We start from the raw sequence: 21,380 nt of genomic DNA, 5'->3' as shown, positions 1-21,380 counted from the left end.
AAAACATGGTCGAATTTAGTATCAAATGAAAGTGCTCGGTTTGCACTTTTATAATATAGTTTTTAAATTTACCTTTTTGAAATAATTTGCAAGATAAAAATAAAATAATATAAACATAATATAGGTATTTGACAGGAAATATTTCGGCTTAGCACAGATACAGTTTATTTTAATCTCTATGATTTCTATGATGACTTAAATCTAGGGGAGGGACAGTCGTATATAAAGCACTTTATTCGAAAAAATAGCGACATCTATATTACTTAACGCTAAACTTTTTTTTAATATGGCTTCACTTAATTCGTCAGAACGTCTTAAGAGCCCTTCAACGTGCACACTAGCGCCACAGCTAAATAATCGTGATTATTTAAATTTAACGAAAGATATTGAAAAAAGGGGGCCGCTACGTACTGTATTGTGTATTTAAGTACCTTTTGAATACCTCAGACTACTTTTTATGTTGCTGGATTCGTCAATCTATGCGTCCAAGGTTAAAACGGCCGTTTTTGTTTTGAGTTCCTAGATCGACGAAACCAGCAACACAAAAACTAGTTTGATGTATTCAAAAGGTACTTAAATACACAATACAGTACGTAGCGGCCCCCTTTTTTCAATATATTTCGTTAAATTTAAATAACCACGATTATTTAGCTGTGGCGCTAGTGTGCACGTTGAAGGGCTCTTAAAAGTCGTGTATCTAAGGCATGGATCAAACAAAAAAACATCTGTTAGAACAGATTATTTATGGACATCGTTGCCATGGAGGCGATTGTCATAAAAAACAACTTTGTCAAATTTATGCCGGTCCCCCCTGATATTGACGTTGATATTTCTGGTTAAGAATTACAGATGGCACTTCAAAATGGATGCAAAGTTCCACGAGAGGGCTCTCTTTGTCCTATATATTATACATACTACTCTTTGCTTAAATCTATCAGTCACGGGCTCCACAGACCTTGCAATAAATCCAGGCGATTTTTGATCCATTGCAGCCTATAGTGCGACATGAAATAGTAGAAATTGAATAAATGGAACTCAAAAATGTCCATACTAAATTGTTGCCATGTGTAAGCATTTTACGTCAAAAATGTGACAGTTACGTAGAAAGTGGTGCTCTCATTTATTATCTACTATTTTATGACGCACTATACGATACCTAAGTAGGTGCAATAAAGTCAATCGCTCTATAATAATTTTTGGTTAACTGCGAGTTCTCAGTTCGGGGCGAACTACTAGTTATGTTAGTTAGATGTCTATGTCCATAGCATAAGAGCGATGAATTCAGCAGGACGCAACGACATTGGTCAATTGGTCGGAAATGTTACTTACCTCTGCACTCTTTTGTGTCGATAAATGTGGTGACACTTCGTCTCTATATAGTCACTGGGCAAGGACTAAATATGTATGTACCTATCTAATGTATCTATCAAATCAACATACTAAGTAAACAAAAGTATTGCTAGGGCTGCGATCTTTTGTATTTCCCCGACTGGGCTTCCCCATTTGACGATATTAATAAACTGTTTACTCGCTCGTAATGTATAATCAATAAAAGACTATTCACGCAATTCGTTCACGACGGATGATATTATCATTACCCCAAATGTTGACCTTGAACTGTATTCGACTTTGTTTTAACCCTGCACGCAAAAAAGGGTTTAATACATTTGACGTGTCTATCTGTTTGTGAACTCATCAGTCATCACTAATCGTGTTAGGATTTAATCATTAATGCAATTGTTCCATTCCGATGAATACGATACAGATATATGTGTTGTCGTTTGGTTGTCTTCATGCAGGAAACCGGACTAATCCCAATAAGGCCTAGTTTCCCCTCTGGGTTGGAAGATCAGAAGACATTGACAGTCGCTTTCGTAAAAACTAGTGCCTACGTCAGTTCTTGGGATTAGTTGTCAAGCGGACCCCAGGCTCCCATGAGCCGTGGCAAAATGCCGGGATAACTCGATGAAGAAGAAGAAAACAGATATATGATGTGTATACATCGGTAACTCGTGGCATTTAGGTAGCACTTAAAAGATTAGTTTAATTAATTTCCGTTTTTTAGTGTTTTTTTTTTCTCGACTCGTATAGGAAGAACATTGTCACATCACTAGTCTGTGCCTGCTACCTAAATGCCACGAGTTACCGATGTGTGCTCATCACTAATCTTTTAAGTGCTACCTAAATGCCACGAGTTACCGATGTGTAATGACGTGTTATGGTTTAAACCTATGGTAAGGTAGTTGAGCTGCATATTTTTGTCGGATAAACATTTTCGGCCACTTGCACCCGGTGTGCCATCTGTCAATGTTAGTATAGTTAATTAAAAATTGCTTGTACAAAAGTGCAAACTTTATGGGAGGCAGTAGCCACCTTATTTAACGTTGATGGTGCATTGGACAATCCGCCCACATAGTTATTTGACCCCGCCTATCAAGCAATTAATATTTTCTTTTATGTTTAAACACAGCAAAACTGATAATTCGGCTTTGCCGCTTTGACATCACCAGTTTTGTAGTGTTCTGAAAAACTGTCGAATCGACCCCCTGTCCTTACCTTATTTCGTGAATGTCACAGTCTGACGTCAAGGACCTATGTAAACCGTTACCCTCTACAATTTATCGAATGCAGTAGCACAGAGTCTGCGATGTAATAACCATATCTGATCGGATACACGTTACTTTGGATATTGCTGTTTTATGGCTCTCTTCGCTTCTAATCCAGTTATTCGGACCGTTATTTTTACTTACAGTGTTACTGAAGCGCCGGCGTACAAGAAATATTTGGTGTAGATAAATTAGCACGCTAGTAAGCCTTAATATACCACTTTATTTTATGGAGTTTCGAGGTGGTCCACAGAAGTACCACAATGCTGAGGAATTTTAAGCGTAAGGTCCATCTGGTAAGCAAATTGCCAACCCTTTATAGGTCACATAAAATATAGGCACGAAAAACCGCTCATAGCGTCAATACTGAACTACAAGCGAAAAAAAAATACACTCACCGTTAAGAATTTAAGACAGTATATATTCGAGACCGTTGAAAAATCTTACTCATCACCACATACTATTTAAGGTTATTTATATAAATAGTTGTCTCTTTTAGTTATATACATGCCTCTTACGTAATGGTAAAGGTAGGGTAGCTGGCGTAAATATACCTCGTGTTCTGCATACCAGTACGTCTACCATCAGTTTTTACATTGACATATACGCTCACGTCTACGTAACTTACTTTCTATGCATCTCGCTCGTACTCGCATATAAGTGCAAGCGAGATGTACAGAAAGTAAATTACGTAGACGTGAGCGTTATGTCAATGTCAAAACTGATGGTAGAGGCTCAGGAGCAAAATGTTAACAGAATCGAGATATCTAAATAGTGTTTATACGTCTGTGTTGTGCGTACAAGCGGAAGGCGAAGGAACGTGTTAGTGAAACATGAATCCAGGTCAACCTAGCTTAATAACCCCGCACAGGTTCGCAAGGAAAGGTTGCGATAAAGGTTAATGCTCACTTCCTGGTAAAGGTGAACGAACAATGAATACATCATAAAGCTTTAGGAGCTAATAAAGCTTCTAAATGTTACAGAGAACAATGAAAATGGGGTGAAATGAAAGCGTAGTCACGAGATTAAAAATAATAGGTAACGTTCGGAAACGATTGCGTACAATTCGTTTTTTTTTTTTCAAATATAAGATAAAAGTTTCTTTAAGATAGTAGTCGACATTGGTGGGCAATTAACTTTTAAGTGTTAAAGAACAAGGTAAAGCCATTTAAATGACAAAGATCAATGCAAATTTACTTGGAAACAAAACGACCTCATACATGTAGATAAAAAGATTGTTTACGAAAATATCACCACAAATGACTTAATTTGGTAAATGTGCCATGTTAAAGCTAGGTTTATATAGAGCAATTGCCTAAAACAAAATAAGCAATTAAAATACAATGAACTTACACGACCACTAAGAGCAAATTAGACCAAACTGAGAAACAAAGACACTCAAGAAAGGTATTGTTCGAAAGACTGTCAGTGTCACCCAAGGCGCGAGCGTGACTTGTTATATTTAAAGTTTGAACAAGTTGTGAAGATCGAAAGTACCTCGAATAAAGTTGTTATGCTTTGGGACTTTCCCTATATTACGGAGGTCTCATTGGTATAAAGTACAATATCCCATCATAGGACGAGATTTATCACTTGCTAATTGTAAAAACCAACTCGTAGATTTAAGCGTGTCAAGCACATCAAGAATGTAATAAACTTCCGTACCGATAAAAAATCTGACTAACACATTAACGCGGAAATGCCGATGCAGACGAGTCAGGATTTTGTGGTCAGTTAAATACATAATTTCCACGATCAAGTCGCAATTGCCGCAGTCTTCAGTATTTGCATCACGTCTTACGTCAGAGGTAGGCTGTCGCGGCATCTAATGTTGCGTGTAACGTCGCACGCGACATCTTATGTTCCTAAAGTCACCCTGTAATTTGTGAGAAATAATATATGTGGCATAAGCTCGGAGGTCAAACGTTGTTGCTTTTTCAGATTGCTGTTCTCTTAACTGTGGGTCCTATCATTATACGATACGATTTTAATTGCCCAATTGCATTACTAAGACAGCAATAAGTGGTCTATAAAACGGTCGGTAACGTGTATGGATTTGAAAAGTTAGGATATACGGATTCAATCATCATTTTAAAATCATAAACTCATGTTTGGAATGTCGAGCAAAACTCATAGTTTGTGAGTTCCGAAGTCATGATCACATGAAGTTCATCAGTTAGCTTCTGAAATAAATAATATATGGAATAGACCGATCACAAATATAATAAATATAGTCCATCAAAATCAAACAAGTCTTGTTTGCCTACATCGTACCTACTCACTTGACTGATGTATAATTAATTTCAAACAAATGTAAACAAAAGAGTTGCACTCCATTTAGGTAGATAAATACGGTCAAGTCATCTGTTGCCTGGAGACCAAAAAAACATTGAATGAAACCACGCTGTAAGACGTTACAAGCTACACGGCCAATTAAGCCGGTGTTGCACTGAAACTGATGTAAACAAAGTGAACGCAAATTGAAATCGTCACGGGCAGCGTTCACCGGCTGCGTTATGAAACTTATGAAAGATAGACCCGGCCATATTTTGACCCGGTTACTTGCTTGCCTAGTTTTAGAGATCGGAATCTATGAATTAATGTCTTTAAACTGTAAGGGGCTATTCATAATTCTGGGCATCGGATGATGGTAGCATGACGTAGGAGGAAACGGGGTCATTCGAAGCATGATTTTTGGATGATGTTAGGGGGAAGGGGGTGACGTAATTTATGGACAGCCCCTAAGGCCCACTTGCACCATCCCAATGACCCGGGGTTAAGTGGTTAAACCGTTAACCTAGTGTCAAATTGTACTGGTAACCATGGTAACTCCAGGTTTAACCGGTTAACTTCGGGCACAGAAGAAATAATAGTACTACCGTACAGAAAGGACACTTCCTACAAACCCGAAGTTTGACAGCGATTCAGGGTCAAATCATGCTATTCCTTTCTAATATATAGCACTATCCCTTTCGGCTATTTAGGGTTGTCAAAATTCTAGTGATTATCTTATCTATGGTCGTGCACGCACAAGGAAGTCAAGTGGTGCCAACCCTAATAATTGCTCGGAGCAATGCTGAGGCGAACGGAGCCGAGTTCGACCAAAGTCAGGAGTGTCTCCCCACTGCTTCGGGTTAGTAGAATGGTGCAAGTGGGCCTAAGTTAGAGGAAGCAAACACACAGGAAGTTGAAAGAAAAATTATCGTTATATAAATATTCTGTGCAGCCTAATAAAGTCTAGTTTTCCTGCTAAGTTGGAAGGTTTTTGAACAACTCCTGCGTCTACTTGAATTCTTGTATCTATAACCGAGCGAACTCTAACTCTTCTAGGATGCAATCGGCAAAAAACACTAACAACTGACGGAAAACGAAAGATACAGATACAGAGGTCCTACCAAGTATTCTATTGTTTGTCCTACCACCTAAAGCTGAGTTTATTCTCGACGAGACCTAAATACAGGAGTTTAAATATTGTGTCTTGTTGCATTTCTTATTTCGTCAATCATATTGTCTTGCCGAGACTAAACTCGTAAGCAGAGCAAGCATTACACACACGGAACAAAAATCGCCGTTACATTTCGTAATTCTTAACGGCACGTGACAATTAAAGGAAACAATTAATAAGACCGTAAATCAAATTTAACCGTCGAAGCCGTTAAAAGGCAGTTCGCATTTCAGCGCGCATGCATTTCTATCGCTAAGAATGCTGGGACGGACCAGTATAAAACAGAGCTCTAATCACGCGTAGCTGCTACAGATTGCGGTCAATCTTATGCTGGTTATCTAGGTTGAATGCTTGCTAGGAAGGTAGTTGGAATACCGTGCTAGCAGTTATGGACGAAATAAGTTTAATGCCGCCTAAAATAAACGCGTTGCGTCATCTAGCTCCCCTAGGCACACGCGACGCGGAAATCTAACTCGGGCATAATAATAATAACTTGGTGAATTATGCTTTCTGCGAGATAAGGAATTTCTCGTGGTCTGTGAATAAAATGCAGCTAGGCGTGCTAACGTGACATATCGGTAATTAGAACAGATGCTGTTTTACAAAATAATCTACAACCTACCCAGCAATTAAATTTTCTTAAAATTTACCTCTTAGTCACACATGATATTGTGCAAGGAATTTTATACAAAATGTATGAAAAGCTAATAACCCTAGGAATTAGAGGTTTTTTTTACATTAGGTATCTGTAACTGGTACTCGAAGGGTTAGAACAGAAAGATGTGCTTAATTTAGTGTTTTTTTTAGATCAGCATTATATTTAGTGGTAATAATATGTACCTAGTTATTTTTAAATACCTACATAAATCATATAAAAGTACATACAACAAATGTAACTATAATTAATCTCAATTAATTAAAACTTTCTAGTTAACTGGCAAGTTTTCATTACATGTACCGATAATACTGACAATTTCTGAGGTTTGAAAACCATGAGATGTATGTGTATGCCATGTAGCAAATAGTTGCACTCGCATTTAATTAGCACTATCTTCAATCAAAGGAAGTGCACCCTCTTTAGTTGCATGTCTCTTGATTGGTTGGACAAATGTATGAAAAAAAAAACATTACATAATCTAATTAGAAACATAGTTTAGACATCAAATAATAAATTGCATGAAGCAATTGGTGCGAGACAGTCTAAGTGGACTGTAACAAAAACAGCTGGGCAATTAGGTGGGTAGGAGCTAGCTGGTTTGATGAAATAACAACCAATCAATACTAGGAACAGAAATCAACCATTTAGTGGCTAACCATTTAATTATAAAATTATCTGCTTCGGAGAACCAAATGTTGTATTGTTGTTGGTTTATGTAATTAAAGGTATAAGGTGTTTTAAAAGTACCTATAATACATACATCTTACTGCGTTTTTACGGTGTTATAATCATAAACCATAAGTTTCCCTTCAAATCTTAATTTTTTCATTATTAATTAGTTACCATACAAACCATAATATTCATTCCTACAAATAACATGAGCCACTTCATGCAGCACCTGTCTGGCATGCGCTTTGTAATTGAACCTATTTATTTATTATTTATGGAGCATATTTATCAACAATTCAGCTACTGATTGAATTAAAAATACCACAATTTGACTACCATATAAACTACTGCTATATTAATTCCGTAGTTGTCCTTAAATGGCTAATTCAGCATATGAATTCAAATTATTATAGATATACATGATGACGGAAATGTACATCTAATTACTGTGGTTTGAATAAATCAGCCATCCTGTGGCTAAACTGAAACCTCATAGGCACTTTTGAAGTTATTATTGATGGTAATAAAAAAATAACAGAATTTATAAATGTGACTATGTAGTTTTAATACAACTTGGAAGATATTGATTAGTGAGTTCTTTATATTATTTTTATAATACTTATAGATAACAATAGCCATAAAATTAAGGATTACGATTATTACATACCTGTTAACTCCCAAAATCGATGTGTGTGGTGCTTTTCCTGATGTAAAGTCAGTAAAACTGGAAAAATCACAATAGTAACTTAAGGAACAAAAGTAACCGCTAAATTATTATAATGTTTGATCACTTATACGTCCAATTTAATACAAAAACACGGAAAAACTTAAAAATTGAAGATAAAATCAAGCCGTAACTACCAGACGCATCGAACCAACCAACGCTTGCACAGATAAGATACAAGTTTGACGTAAGGCAAGGACACTCGCACATTCAACTTTCAATCATTAAATTTTGTGCGACTTGCATGTGCACCAACATAGCAAAGACATTTAATTTAGCTGCATTGTTTATTCCGTCACTACCACACCACTGAACACACTCCCACCACAACTTTCACAGAATTGCTTTTTATAATGAAAACCACAGACTACAAAGAGATCAGACCGCCAACTCGGGAACAAAGACTATGTACGTTAGACAAGTATATTTTATCTGTACTCCTAGTCATGTATGACGTTTCTTTTTTTTAAATTTTGAATTGATGCGTAGCAAAGGACGTAACGTATACAGCCAACCTTGCGTGACCAGCCCCCCCTCCCCCTCCTCCTTAGGAAATTAATACTTATAATTGATATAGTTCCCGGCATTTAAATTGAACACCGACTTATACAGTAAAATTGAGTCAGTGTTCAATTTAAATGCCGGGAACTACACTTGTCGCAATAATTTAAATAAAACACAATTTTATTTATTAAACGATTTATTCCTCAGTCTTTTCTTATATTTTAAAAAAGCTTTCTGCTGCATCGCAGGCAAAGTGCGGTTTTTTATCCGCACAATATCCGTTCCTTTTAATATTTTATTAATGTTATTGCACCAATTTGTAATCGAGAACTTTACTGTCACGGAAATAAAATATGACAAAATTTCACGGTGTGTGGTACATTTAAAGAAACTAAATGGATTGTTGAACAAAATTTTTTCCATAATTTTGGCCGTCAGATTTAATTCATGGGCTCGGTGTTCCAAGAATCCGTTTGTTTCTTTAATAATTGTACCGAAACACCGAACAGCACCTCTGGATGGGTAAGTAAGGCGTTTCGTGGCGGCATCATACTCTCTTTGATGAATCCATTTGTGGATTGCGCCTTCTTTAGTAGTAAGGCTTTTTCTGCAACTGTCACATTGATTATTATATTTCTGCATTGTTTTTGTTACCACCCATCCAGCAGTGTACGCTCGCGAATGGAGAACATTTGGTTGCTCCCGTTGGGCCTCTTCTACAGTATCTTCTACATCTCCTACTTTGGGATGACCCGGCTCGACCCTAGCAGTTTCACTATCTTCAAATAATGATTTTAAATTAATTATTTGGTCTGCCGAGTCATCCTCACAATTATAAGCGTCACCATGAAACTTTATCATTCTAGTAATCAATAATGATTTAAAGGTGTTCTTGAAACTGTGGCAGTTGGGGTCGTTGTTCCTATAATTATAGGCCCTGACTTGGCCAAAGAAGTTTTCAATTGGATCTGAATTGAAGAACCTTGGGCGCATTATTGTCATATTTTTGCTCTTAAAAAACTGCCACAGCTTCATGAATGTTTTTACCGTGGCAATAAAGTTTTTTAAGGAAGGCACGGATTTCGGATTTCCCTTGGAATCTACATATTTAATTTTTTCCAGTTTCTCGATGCTCTCCGGCCAAAATTCATGGTGCTTAGATTTTTCTGTCACTGCACAGCGTAGCTCTTTTCCTTTCTTTTGTGAATAGGTTGCTGATCCGTTGATGCTATCAAACAATTTATCAAAGAACAAAACTGTTTCAGCAGTGTTTCTTAATGTTTCACTCACAGGTCTGCCGTCCGCATAGTGAGCTAAAAATAAGAAAATGACCATATTTGTTTATTTTATGCATAATAGATTTGTGAAGTTCAAGTAGGTACTTTATCATCAATAGTATTCACTATCTATACCTATTGTTCTATCTTCATAAATTTTATTTCATTCCCTGCAGCACTTTATAGCAACAGACAGACAGGGCCGGATTAACCCTAAGTCAAAGTAGGCAACTGCCTAGGGGCCCCGCCTCGGCTAGGGGGCCCCGGCGGCTCAGAGCGCACCATCACAAAAAAAAAATGTTTCATAGGGTCATAATTCACGCGTAAATTTTTTGTTCTTATTAATAATGAGTATGCTTTGTTATTGTCTTTTTTTCGATCCATTCTTTAATTTAATGAAACTGTAATAAAATGGAAGCAATACGTTACAGTTTGCGGGGCATATGCGTACCTGGGGCCCGTTTCTCAAAAGCTTAACTTAAAAGCGTAACTTGTAATACAAGTGGAAGTCCCTTTCTAACAAAAGCTGTCAAAAAGTGACATCCGCTTGTATTACAAGTTACAAGCTTTTGAGAAACGGGGCCCTGTTGTAAAGGTTTTCTGAAAAAATGTTAACATTTACTTTTTTTCGAACAACTTCTGGGTTATATCGACTCAGAATCACGAGGACTATTGATTAAAACAAAGAAAAAAAGTGTCCCCAGTTTTTCATACGAATTTTGGGTGTCAGTTTAGTGACGGTCCATACAAAATGTATGTATGTAAAAATACGTCACAAAAGTGACCTATTTCGACGATTGGTTCATGTTAGAGCGCTCCTTCCTTACATCTCGGCCTTCGGCGTCGCTTTTTAAGAAATATCAACATTTATTTCAGTAGCTTGGCCTTTTGCCTCACATGAAAGCTCACTTCGCTAAAAAAACGCTTCGGGCTTGTCGAGCAATGCGGAGATTGCTGAGCTCTACCTTTACTTCAGCCTCACTTTTACCTCATTTTACCATTGGTATGTGTTTCTCATCTCCTCTACTTCAGCTTAGCCTTTGGCCTCGCTGCGGCTAGCTCGGCCAGCGGTCTCGCTTTTTAATACAATGGAATTTGGTTCGTGTCTGTGCTCAACTACTTATCCCGAAGCCTGAACGGCTTTGAGTTCGCATGAAAGCTCGCCTCACTGGGGCACTTCGGACTTTTAGGCCCAGGTGAAGATCGGTACCCGGCCTGGCCTTTTAACAGGCTTTCACAATTTGCGATATTGTAAAAAAATTTTGCGCTCGCTGCGCTCGCGTTTTTGCTAAGTTTTTTGGTTGGCCCTCTATCTACATGTTATAGCTTGACTGGTGAATGAATACAGTTAGACCAAGAAAAGTCTGCAATGATTTAGATAAGATACGCAGTGCAAGTGTTATTTATACGTTATAATTTCATAGAAGTTTGAAGCGCTGGTGGCCTAGCGGTAAGAGCGTGCGACTTTCAATCCGGAGGTTGCGGGTTCGAACCCCGGCTCGTACCAATGAGTTTTTCGGAACTTATGTACGAAATATCATCTGATATTTACTAGTCGCTTTTCGGTGAAGGAAAACATCGTGAGGAAACCGGACTAATCCCAATAAGGCCTAGTTCACCCTCTGGGTTGGAAGGTCAGATGGCAGTCGCTTTCGTAAAAACTAGTGCCTACGCACTCGGGATTAGTTGCCAAGCGGACCCAAGGCTTCCATGAGCCGTGGCAAAAATGCCGGGATAACGCGGGGAAGATGATGAATTTCATAGAAGTTTGACGTTTAAAATAACACTTGCACTGCGTGTGCTATCAAAATCGTTGCAGACTTATCTTGGTCTAACACTAATAATTTTAACATATGGAAATTCTTTATTACCATGTAGCTCCTAATAATGTGGCTCGGCGTTTTGTCTTATGGTCGGTGTTAGAAAAAAGCTTTATGTCCAAGCAATAAGTGCGAAAAAGACATCGTTCTGACTAGACTCGGATCGGCTCGGCTGAAGATTGCAATTAAAAACGCAAACTTTTTTCCCTGTAACTGAACATGCTGTATGCAGAATTGACTGTAAGGGGGCCCCGAGCCTTGCACTGCCTAGGGGCCCCGACATGCTTAATCCGGCCCTGCAGACAGACAAATATTTTCGCATATAATATAAGTAGGGATTCGTGTTCTGAGTCTTCTCGGTCTACCGGATATTAATCTAGATATGTACCTATATACCGGGTGTGGCCTGTAATATGAGCAAAAAATTAAACTGTAGGCTGTACTCCTCATACTGACCAACATTTGTTCAGCGACTTTAAAAAATAACTTGTGGTTTGATTTCTAATACACTTTAAAGTTTATTCTAAGACGCAATGTATTGCGAATTTTGTTATGTTTAAGGCGTGACAAGCAACGTCTATCACAATGATATGGCGCGGCGATGGCGTCCATTGAAGATAATATTTATTTTGTATGAAAAATAGGGAGTCAAAATACTTCATAATTTTTAAAAGTTGTTGAACAAAAGTGTCACCGTTTAAGGAGTAGAGTCTATGTTTTAATTATTTGCTCATGTTACAGGCCACACCCAGTATAACTATCTTTTTACTCATGCATTCTACAAATGGGTACCTAACTATTTATGTTAGTGAAAAGGAGAAAAAATAATTACTTACAGAAGTTGGCTGTGTAAGATAGAGCCGAAGACAGTGTGTAACTAAATACTTTTACACAGTTCTTGACCTGAAAAGAAATATATATTTCAGTACTCAATATGTAATATATCGTTAATATATTAAAATACCAATAACCAAACTATATTTTAGCGGATAAAATGCAGCAATGTGAATGCAGTATAAATTACTTGAGTATTAGGATATAAAATCATTAAAATATTCCAACTGGTCATAACATTCTCAATGCATCTATAGGCTGATTATAAGGACGGAACCATTTACTACAGTACATAGGTAAAGCATATGCTAGTTGATTGTATAAGAAAATCTTTAGTTATACTAGATTTCACACATTGAGAGGGTATCGACTGTCAAGTGAGTCAGTGACGCCCTCATTATTGTGTTTTCTAATAAACCAATCCATTTGTCTATAATCCAGTAAGTGTAAGTATATATATTAAAATTGTAGCCCTATTGATTTCACCAACTTTTGTTCATTATAATCATTATTGTCTCATAGCTTTATTTTGCTACATCATCTAAATGGCAAATGGTGGCCACTTTTTTCCGTTCAAGTGATGAAGTCAAAAGTAAGTAACATATAAAACTATATCACAGATTAATTATTGTGGGATAAGTAGGACAACACTATTAATATATACTTATTTATACAGAAATTAATTGGTTTATTAGAAAACACAAACCCCCTAATGAGGGCGTCACTTGACGCTCTGCGCAGTCTTAGTAAAAATCGGCACCAACCTTCATCTTTTTAATTTTTTCAGGTATCACATGCTGGTCATTTAACTTATGCAGCATTCTTGTTTCCATATTATTGCAGTCCGTTTCGTATACATCCACGATGTCTCTCCATGTGGATAATTTTCCTTCAAAGGAAATGTCTTTATTCAAAAAATTATTTCTCAATCCTTTAATAAGATGAGGAGGGTCGAATATAACCATCAGTTTGACTTCGTTTATTGTTACTGTGCCATCTAAAAAAAACACAGAAAATTAAAAAAACACTTCAAATATCACACCTTTGAAATATCTTATTCTATTTTCGAGTTACAACTGTTTTACGATGGCTTTGCAATGATCTGCCCCGCGCTATGGTAAAAAAAAATTAAGCCTTGAAGAATTATTTAACATACATCAATTCAAAGTGTTATTAAACCTATAAGTACTACTAACCTGGTTCCTGATTTGTCAGTAATTGGTCACGCGCTGTGTCAGCCTTCAGGCAATTTAGAGCCGCTTGGAAAGCTGACCCTTGGTCGCAAATAAGGGATATCGGCTTTAACCCGCATCCTACAACCGCTGTGATAATATCCACGAGTATACTTTTTAATTCTGTGCCTTTAGTAGCGCCTTGGCAAAAATAAAAGGCTATTGGCTGCTGCCACTTGTGGACAGCTCCTCTCAACATAAACACGAGGGCATGATCAGCGAAATCATTTTTTCTCTCGCCAAGCTCTACTAACCCATTAATTTTATCTTTGTTTTTGTCATAAGACAAGCCAGCCTCTAAAGACATTTCGTCAAATATGACTGAACACAGTTTTTTTTTGTAGCTCCATTTTTCGGTCTGAAATTTAAATACATAGATAAGCGTTAAAAACATTTACCTAATGTATATATATAAATAAAACTAAATTATATCTAAGATCCCTTAATAAATCTAAAATTCAACACAATATGAAACTACTAAATAAACCGCCAGTGAAAAGGTACCTATCACACTTGCTGCGTTCAATTTCGATGGACAGCCAAGAATGACTCACAGCGCGGGTCAAGGTCCCTTTTAAATTACAATTATTACAATGAAACTCTATAATTTTCAACAAAATGAAAACAATATTCCTTTTATTAAAATATATTTAAAACCGGGTCCAACGCGATTTTTTTTTACTAGGACATCAGTTAGCTGCGACCACGACCACTGAAACCTGTGTCGAAACGTCGGAAATTAAGGTTACACAATAAATTCGCGTAAGACCAGGTCTTAACTGTTTTAATATGTGATCAAAATACGAAAGTTCAAATTTAATATGCCTTTTTTGCTTTAGTTTTTTTTTTACAATCTTCGCAATGTATTTTTTATTAAAAATTATGATTTCATGATATTGTTTAACTCAGTTATCAATTACTTAATGTAGATCCTAAGATTTTATGACGTAGATACATACCTCTCTTCTTATTACTTCAAATACTTGAGGACAAATCCCAGACTCGATCTTAAGTCCTGCAACCATTTTATTTAGAGTCGATCGCGACGGCAGGATAAAAATTTTGTGCAGGAACCTATAGCACTTAGGGCTTTGTTTCATTATCGACAGTGCTATTAGTTTTTCTTCCAATGAAAATCGACGCCCTTTCTTATTTTTATTGCAAAGGTTGATTTGCATTTTCAAAATAGTTTTCGCATACGGATTCATGTCTTTTGTCAATTCTTGAAAGGATTTCTCTTTGTTGAATTTCAAGGCCCTCTTAGCCCTGTGGTAAAAATCTGCCTGACGTTTAGATTTTTTATATTCGTCGTATATCATTCGGCCCGTTGGTGTCAGGTTCATTAATTTCCCAATCAATCGTTTCCTCTGCTTCTGTGGCCTTTTCGCACTTTGAACTTTAACTTCAACAACACCTGAAAAATATAAGCATTTAATTTAATTTAGGAAATTTTTATGTGGACACTCACTTAATCCAAAATCCTTCCTAAATCGTAAAGAACCGTATTCCGGATAGTATGGGTTCTGGGCCATGTCGCGTCCCGAAGTAACTTATATATCATTATTCATTAGATATAGTGCATAGCCTATATCGAAATGCTAGGAACACAATTTTTGGCTCCGTAACTTTGTTTAGACTAGTTGGGAGGTGAACATATCAAAAGTCCCCGGCTGTAGCCCCGGTGCTGGGGGGAAGAGGGGGGTAAGCAGGTCTAATTTTTCGGTTTTTCACTAATATCTTGGAAACTTTGCGTCTTAGCGACATCCCCCCCCAAACCCAGCACCCCCTATTTATACGAAAATGATACCAAACACGGCCTATCAGCTTCACTAATGTAGATATCAAGATAAAATTGAAAGCCTTAAAATAAACTTTCAAGAGCGGATATCTCAAAAACTATTTAAGATATCGAAAAACTTGACTTAATAAAACTTGTAAAAAGAATTATCAGCTTTTAGTTTGTCTTAGTAGTCATGTCGCTAAGACGTAAAGTTTCCAAGATATAAGTGAAAAACCGAAAAATGAGACCTTCTTTTCCCCCTCTACCCCCAGCACCGGGGCTACGGCCGGGGACTTTTGATATGTTCACCTCCTAACTAGTCCAAACAAAGTTACGGAGTCAAAAATTGTGTTCCTAGCATTTCCCTCTATACCTTCTTATTGCTTGGCCTATGTAATTTATCTGTAAAATATTGAAACATTGTATTCATACTTTTCAAATGACAGATTCAGTTTTTTTTAACATTTTAAAATGTTTGACTTTGGCCATAATTCAATTTAAATGGAAATCGTTACCGCCGCGCGCTACAAATTATTATTCACAAAAAATATATGAGTGCCTATTATAAAGTGATACTTTTTAGAATGAGGAATAAATGAGCTAAATTGTCCAATATTTTATTTAGTATAAATCACCACACTGTGATTGTAAAGGCCAAAATTGTCCTAAAAATACATATAATATTCATTTTTTGTGCAAAATTCAGTTTATTTGTATGAAAAGGTATAACGATTATTTCAAAAATGAATTCCTCGTCTCTAAATTATACAAAAATGATATATAACTTGCCCTTATTGCTAATAAAATGAAGAAATATAGCATAGATTAGACCTGGGGAGCCGACTATTTCCCCTCTCCCCTTCTTTTGGGTATACGGTATGATTTCGTTGCTACCGGGCCAAATTAGCGCATTCTCCTTCTTCCTCGCGTTATCCTGGCATTTTGCCACGGCTCATGGGAGCCTGGGGTCCACTTGACAACTAATCCCATGATTTGACGTAGGCACTAGTTTTTACGAAAGTGACTGCCATCTGACCTTCCAACCCAGAGGGGAAACTAGGCCTTATTGGGATTAGTCCGGTTTCCTCACGATGTTTTTCCTTCACCGAAAAGCGACTGGCAAATATCAAATGATATTTCGTACATAAGTTCCGAAAAACTCATTAAAAAAAATTAACCAAATTAGCCCATTATTTGGTAATAAGAGTATGCAAGGCATCTAACACAATAATAAAACGTCTATGAACAGAAATGGGAGACATATTTTATAAGATTTGACAATATCCTTGAAGAATCTTCAGACATAAACGGCAATTAAGCCACCAGTGTTGGGTTGCCTATAATCATATGCCCACTTTGATTAACAATGAAACTATTTTTCCGTGAATGTACTCGTAAACCCCTATCCGTTAGTATGCGATTCATTAATGGACGCACCATGGCCCAAATCGGGACACGGTTCTTTGTAACTGCGTTTAGTAAGACTCTGACTGCACTAACTAGAACCATTTGTTTAGTTAGGATGCCAGTTAGGACGATTGAATTAGTGTGTAAAGCGTTTTTATATGTTTTCCGAGCAAAACTCAATCTCCCAGGTACTTTATACTTAATTGTACTACAATGTACAAATTGCGGCTAAAATATCAAATATAAATATTGTCAAGGTAAATACTAACTTTGAACTTGAGACTGTTCCCTTGGTGAATTGGTAGAGGTAACCTCCTCAACCGCAACACATTCTGGAATATTTGCTTCTGGCAAAATCTGCTGCTCTTCAGCATTTGATTGTTTGATTGCAGCTTCAGCAGTTGTTACAAAGACTGCTGAAACAGAAATAACAATTATGAAACAATCAGTCTCACACATATGGATCATGCCTCAGTTCTAGCAGGCTCGCACGGGGCATACTCTAGTTAGACTTACACATGATGATCGTTATTCAAGAATTTCGAGACCTGAACAGGTAAAACTTAGTTTCATTAAAATTACTAGTTACACAAATTGACTTCTGAAATTATTAAATTTCCATACACTTAGTATGGAAAATGGTAACGAAATAGGAATATATAAACCTTGGGGCTTTTTTTCTCCTATTAGAACAGAGAGACTTCGTGATTCTGAGCACTTAAAATAGAATGACACATTTATTTGATTTTATTTTTCATTACTCAGTGACTATCATCATACTCATAACGCGAAAGACAGAGTGAGATAACCCTATAATGGGCATAAGAGTGTTAGAAATTATGTAAAATTGAACTCTATCACATTGTAATAAAGTTTCAAATGATAGTGGGGAATAGGTATATTGCCTTTGCTTTAAAAATGATTAAGTTTAAGTACTATTTTATGTAAACACTGTCATTGCCATACAATAACATAAAATATTGCCATTGCTTTAAAAATGATTAAGTACTTTTATATGTACTGTCACTGCCATACAATAACACAAAATAAGTTTTTGGCCAAAATTTCATTTTTGGTACAAGCTTTTATCGCCGACTGTACTTTTTTTTCCACAAGCAACGAATACTCATCGAGACAATTCTAAGAACCCCAAACACAATTAGGTTTCGTTGTTTTATCACGGAGTTCCTATGGCCACCTCCGGTCTCCATCATCAGATCACCTCGATGACACCATAATATTGCATTGTCACCCGACTTACATATGTATGTAAAATTTCAGCTCAATCGGAAACCGGTAAGTGGATCAAATTTAACTTGCAAGATTTGATTACACACAGACAACGGTCAGGTGAAAGTAAATAAAAGCTTGTAAAAATGATAAGAATTCACTAACCTTCATTGTGTGACTGTACACTAGGTGAAATACAAGCTGTAACCTTCTCAGCTACAACAAGTTCTGTAATAAAGCTGCTGCATAGTTCGGGCATGGTCTCCTTTTCAATGTCTGAAGTTGTCGGGACAGGTTCTGTGGCTATAGAAACGGCTGTAACATAAAATAGCACTTTAATTTTTTTTTATAAGATTTACTAATAACTTGTGATAATATTAAAATACATAGGAAATAGTGTCATATTCATTTATTTAGCTTACCCATAGTCTGTTTTGGTGTATGGCCCACTGCGGTTGATTTAACCCCCGATGTGGATGGAATGGCAGGAGACGCTAAAACAGAAATACATAATAAACACATTAAAACCGTTGAAAATTATTGTTAATAAGGGCTTATAATTATTATAAAATATCTTCCAAAGGACCTACACAGTGCACATTGCTACAAATTTGTTATGGGTAGTTACGGAAATACTTCTATGGGATAACTTTGGCTTTTCTTATATACATGCGTAATTAAAATGTACGTATATTGGTAAGGCATGTAGGTCCTTCCTCTGACAGTTTTGTTTCCTTATTGGAAATATTACTGTGGTAGGGTAGAGTGGTAAAATAAATTAATTGCCTTCCAAAACGGAGTTATTTAGAAAAAGTATATTTGAAATGGCGCCAAATTTTTTAATAAAATTCCTATTGAACTAAGAAATACAGATGACATGATTAGTTTCAAAAGTAAGTTATTTAAATTTTTAGATAACAAAGCATATTATGTATAAATAGATTTTAATTAACTTTTAAATGATAATTTTGGATGATAAATATTTAATAACATATAATTATAGTGTATGTGAATTTTTGTTAGATGATTTTGATAATTAATGGTAACTGCGCACAGCATGCAGTCACAGTCCATAAATGAAAAATTGTATGCCTTACGGCACAACATAGTGTTACAGTGATGTATATGGGACCTGTACTTATGTTTGACAAATAAATACTTTTGACTTTTTTTTACTTTTGTGGTGATATTTTATAAAAAAAAATGTTGCCCATGGAAACACTAGCCATGCCTGACCTTAATACAAGAAATTGATTCTTTACATTGCTTGCAGATCTAAGTACCATTAATGAAATATATATGTGCATAATAATATTAATAATGTCTTTGATAAGAAGGCATTAATTTGCACCTAAAATGTAATTGAGTATCTATCATGGCTATCATGCATTTCAGAAAAATTAAACAAACCTTTTTGAGGCACTTGTTGACAGTATGTGTGGTCGTCATGTGATTTACGAACATATGCATGTTCTTTCAGCGGATCCATGTTTTCTAAAATTGATAACAAAATATTATTTTTAAATAACTAAAGTGAAATGTGGTATTATTTATCTACAAATTCTGCATGGTGTTTTTTTAGGATTGGGAAATTTCTATATAAATAAAATAATTAATAAAAGACTGCAACACTTGCCAATGATATCTTTACCCAAAGAAGTACAAAAATGCTAAGCTAAAATTAACACACAAGTGTTAAGATATTAATATCGATCGCATGAAATAATTATCTTACTAGAAACATATGCTCTTATTACAGGAATAAACAAACACTTTGTATTACCTACACATAATAAAATCACCATGCCGTGATTCATGAGTCATCAATTGCATAGAAGTTTATGACATTATCTTTTATGGTCGTAAATGATACGAATTAGATTAGACTGATTTATTATATCACTTCTTATCATTTTCTACACTTACCGGCATTTTCATGAGATGGGATCCCACTGTTAATCTCATCTTGACTGAATAACGAAGGATAAGCCTTCGCGTTGAGACGCCGTGTCGATGCCGAAACAAACCGCTGTTCGAAGTGTTTCTCACAAATAAAAGCTTTTCGAACTTGCTCCGGCGACATATTTCCAAAACCATTTGTTTCCAAACACTTCAACCACATAATGAGTCTTTTCTCAGTACTAGGAAAACGGTACAAAGTAAAAGCGTCCTTTCGCAGAGTTTTACACACACAGCACTGATAATACATTTTGCACAATGCATAAATGCTTGCAGAACTGGGTGATGGATGAATCACAAATAAAGCGGAGAGGATAAGTACAAGAACTTCACTCGATCAACACTTTATTGCAATGGAAAATAATTTAAACTGTTCAAAGTTTTCAACAAACATGGGCGACAACCACTGACAACTGACGTTTAGGCGACGATCGGCCAATCAGAGCGCGGCAAGTTGTCAGTATCATCTAAAAGCAACATGGCGCTATCGTACACATTCCGTTGTACGTAGATTAACAGCCGTGGGGTCGACACATGACACAAAGTGACATAAAGTGTGGTCGCCGTGTGCACACATTGTTTCGGGTTTGCGACTACTTTATGCCAAAATCATTCGTTCATTCGTTCATTTTGTTCCTGTCAAATGGAAACTGTCAGATGGAAAAATACTTAAATAAAAATAAGTGACATTAATACGCCATCTCTAAAACGGATTACAAGACGTAATTATATATTGTTTGCATTTATATTACAATAGGACTTAAATTATTATGGGGAATTAAACTGCTCGAGTGATTTGATAAACTAAGTGTAATATAATCAACGCGCCACCACATTGTTTTAGTTTAGCCGGAAATGAAATAGTTTACTTCTCAGTGCCTGTGTTCATAACTATATTATTTGAAGCATTTTTAGTACTTCGATGCGTATACTATACTTAAATAACAGAAATAACGCTTTACATACTACGAAACTTGTTAATTATGATGTATAAATATGGTTTAAGGCTGAGAAATATTGCAGTCACAAAGTAGTTGCAATGTTTCGACTTTGTGTCGACTCTGTGTTGACACATGACACGCGCTGTCAAAAGTAATAACAAAGTTACTGGTATGTTACTAGATTTGCAAAATGGCTCCTTGTGTTGATTTGTTTTCAGATATTCTCAAAGTGTAAAAATGCCGTGGTCAGAGATGGGCATTAATCGATTAACTGTTTATTCGACTAATTAATGG

General features: G+C 36.3%; 2 protein-coding genes across 3 annotated transcripts in view; both read right to left on the bottom strand.

The window, feature by feature from the left end:
• LOC134792939 (plectin-like) overlaps positions 1–8,243 on the bottom strand; it is a 64,879-nt gene extending 56,636 nt beyond the window's left edge. Inside the window, exon 1 of the mRNA XM_063764411.1 lies at positions 8,046–8,243. The gene's annotated coding sequence lies outside the window, so the exon portion shown is untranslated. The remainder of the gene's footprint in view (positions 1–8,045) is intronic.
• A 475-nt stretch (positions 8,244–8,718) lies between these two features.
• On the bottom strand, positions 8,719–20,506 carry LOC134793269 (uncharacterized). Of its 2 annotated transcripts, none has more exons than XM_063764835.1 (10): positions 20,113–20,506; positions 19,597–19,680; positions 18,609–18,680; positions 18,352–18,501; positions 17,226–17,372; positions 14,729–15,183; positions 13,734–14,127; positions 13,302–13,534; positions 12,540–12,606; positions 8,719–9,919 (listed from the first exon to the last, which is right to left on the bottom strand). In XM_063764835.1, the coding sequence occupies exons 1-10, from the start codon at positions 20,393–20,395 to the stop codon at positions 8,787–8,789; spliced, it is 3,018 nt and encodes a 1,005-aa protein (XP_063620905.1). In that variant the 5' UTR covers positions 20,396–20,506; the 3' UTR covers positions 8,719–8,786. The 2 variants fall into 2 exon arrangements, with proteins under 2 accessions (XP_063620905.1, XP_063620907.1); XM_063764837.1 differs by having other exon boundaries at positions 17,226–17,369.
• Positions 20,507–21,380: the final 874 nt, after the last annotated feature.

The sequence above is a fragment of the Cydia splendana genome, chromosome 8 (assembly GCF_910591565.1).
Source record: "Cydia splendana chromosome 8, ilCydSple1.2, whole genome shotgun sequence".
NCBI classification, from domain to species: domain Eukaryota; kingdom Metazoa; phylum Arthropoda; class Insecta; order Lepidoptera; family Tortricidae; genus Cydia; species Cydia splendana.
The sequence above is the reverse complement of the archived record's forward strand: the minus strand, read 5'-3'. Positions and strand labels throughout refer to the sequence as shown.

Coding starts and splice junctions, on each gene's coding strand:
- LOC134793269 (XM_063764835.1), bottom strand. CDS start 20,395: ATGTATTATCAGTGCTGTGTGTGTAAAACTCTGCGAAAGGACGCTTTT. Junction 19,681..20,112: donor CCCATCTCATGAAAATGCCG/GTAAGTGTAGAA, acceptor TATCAATTTTAG/AAAACATGGATCCGCTGAAA. Junction 15,184..17,225: donor GGAACAGTCTCAAGTTCAAA/GTTAGTATTTAC, acceptor TATATTTTTCAG/GTGTTGTTGAAGTTAAAGTT.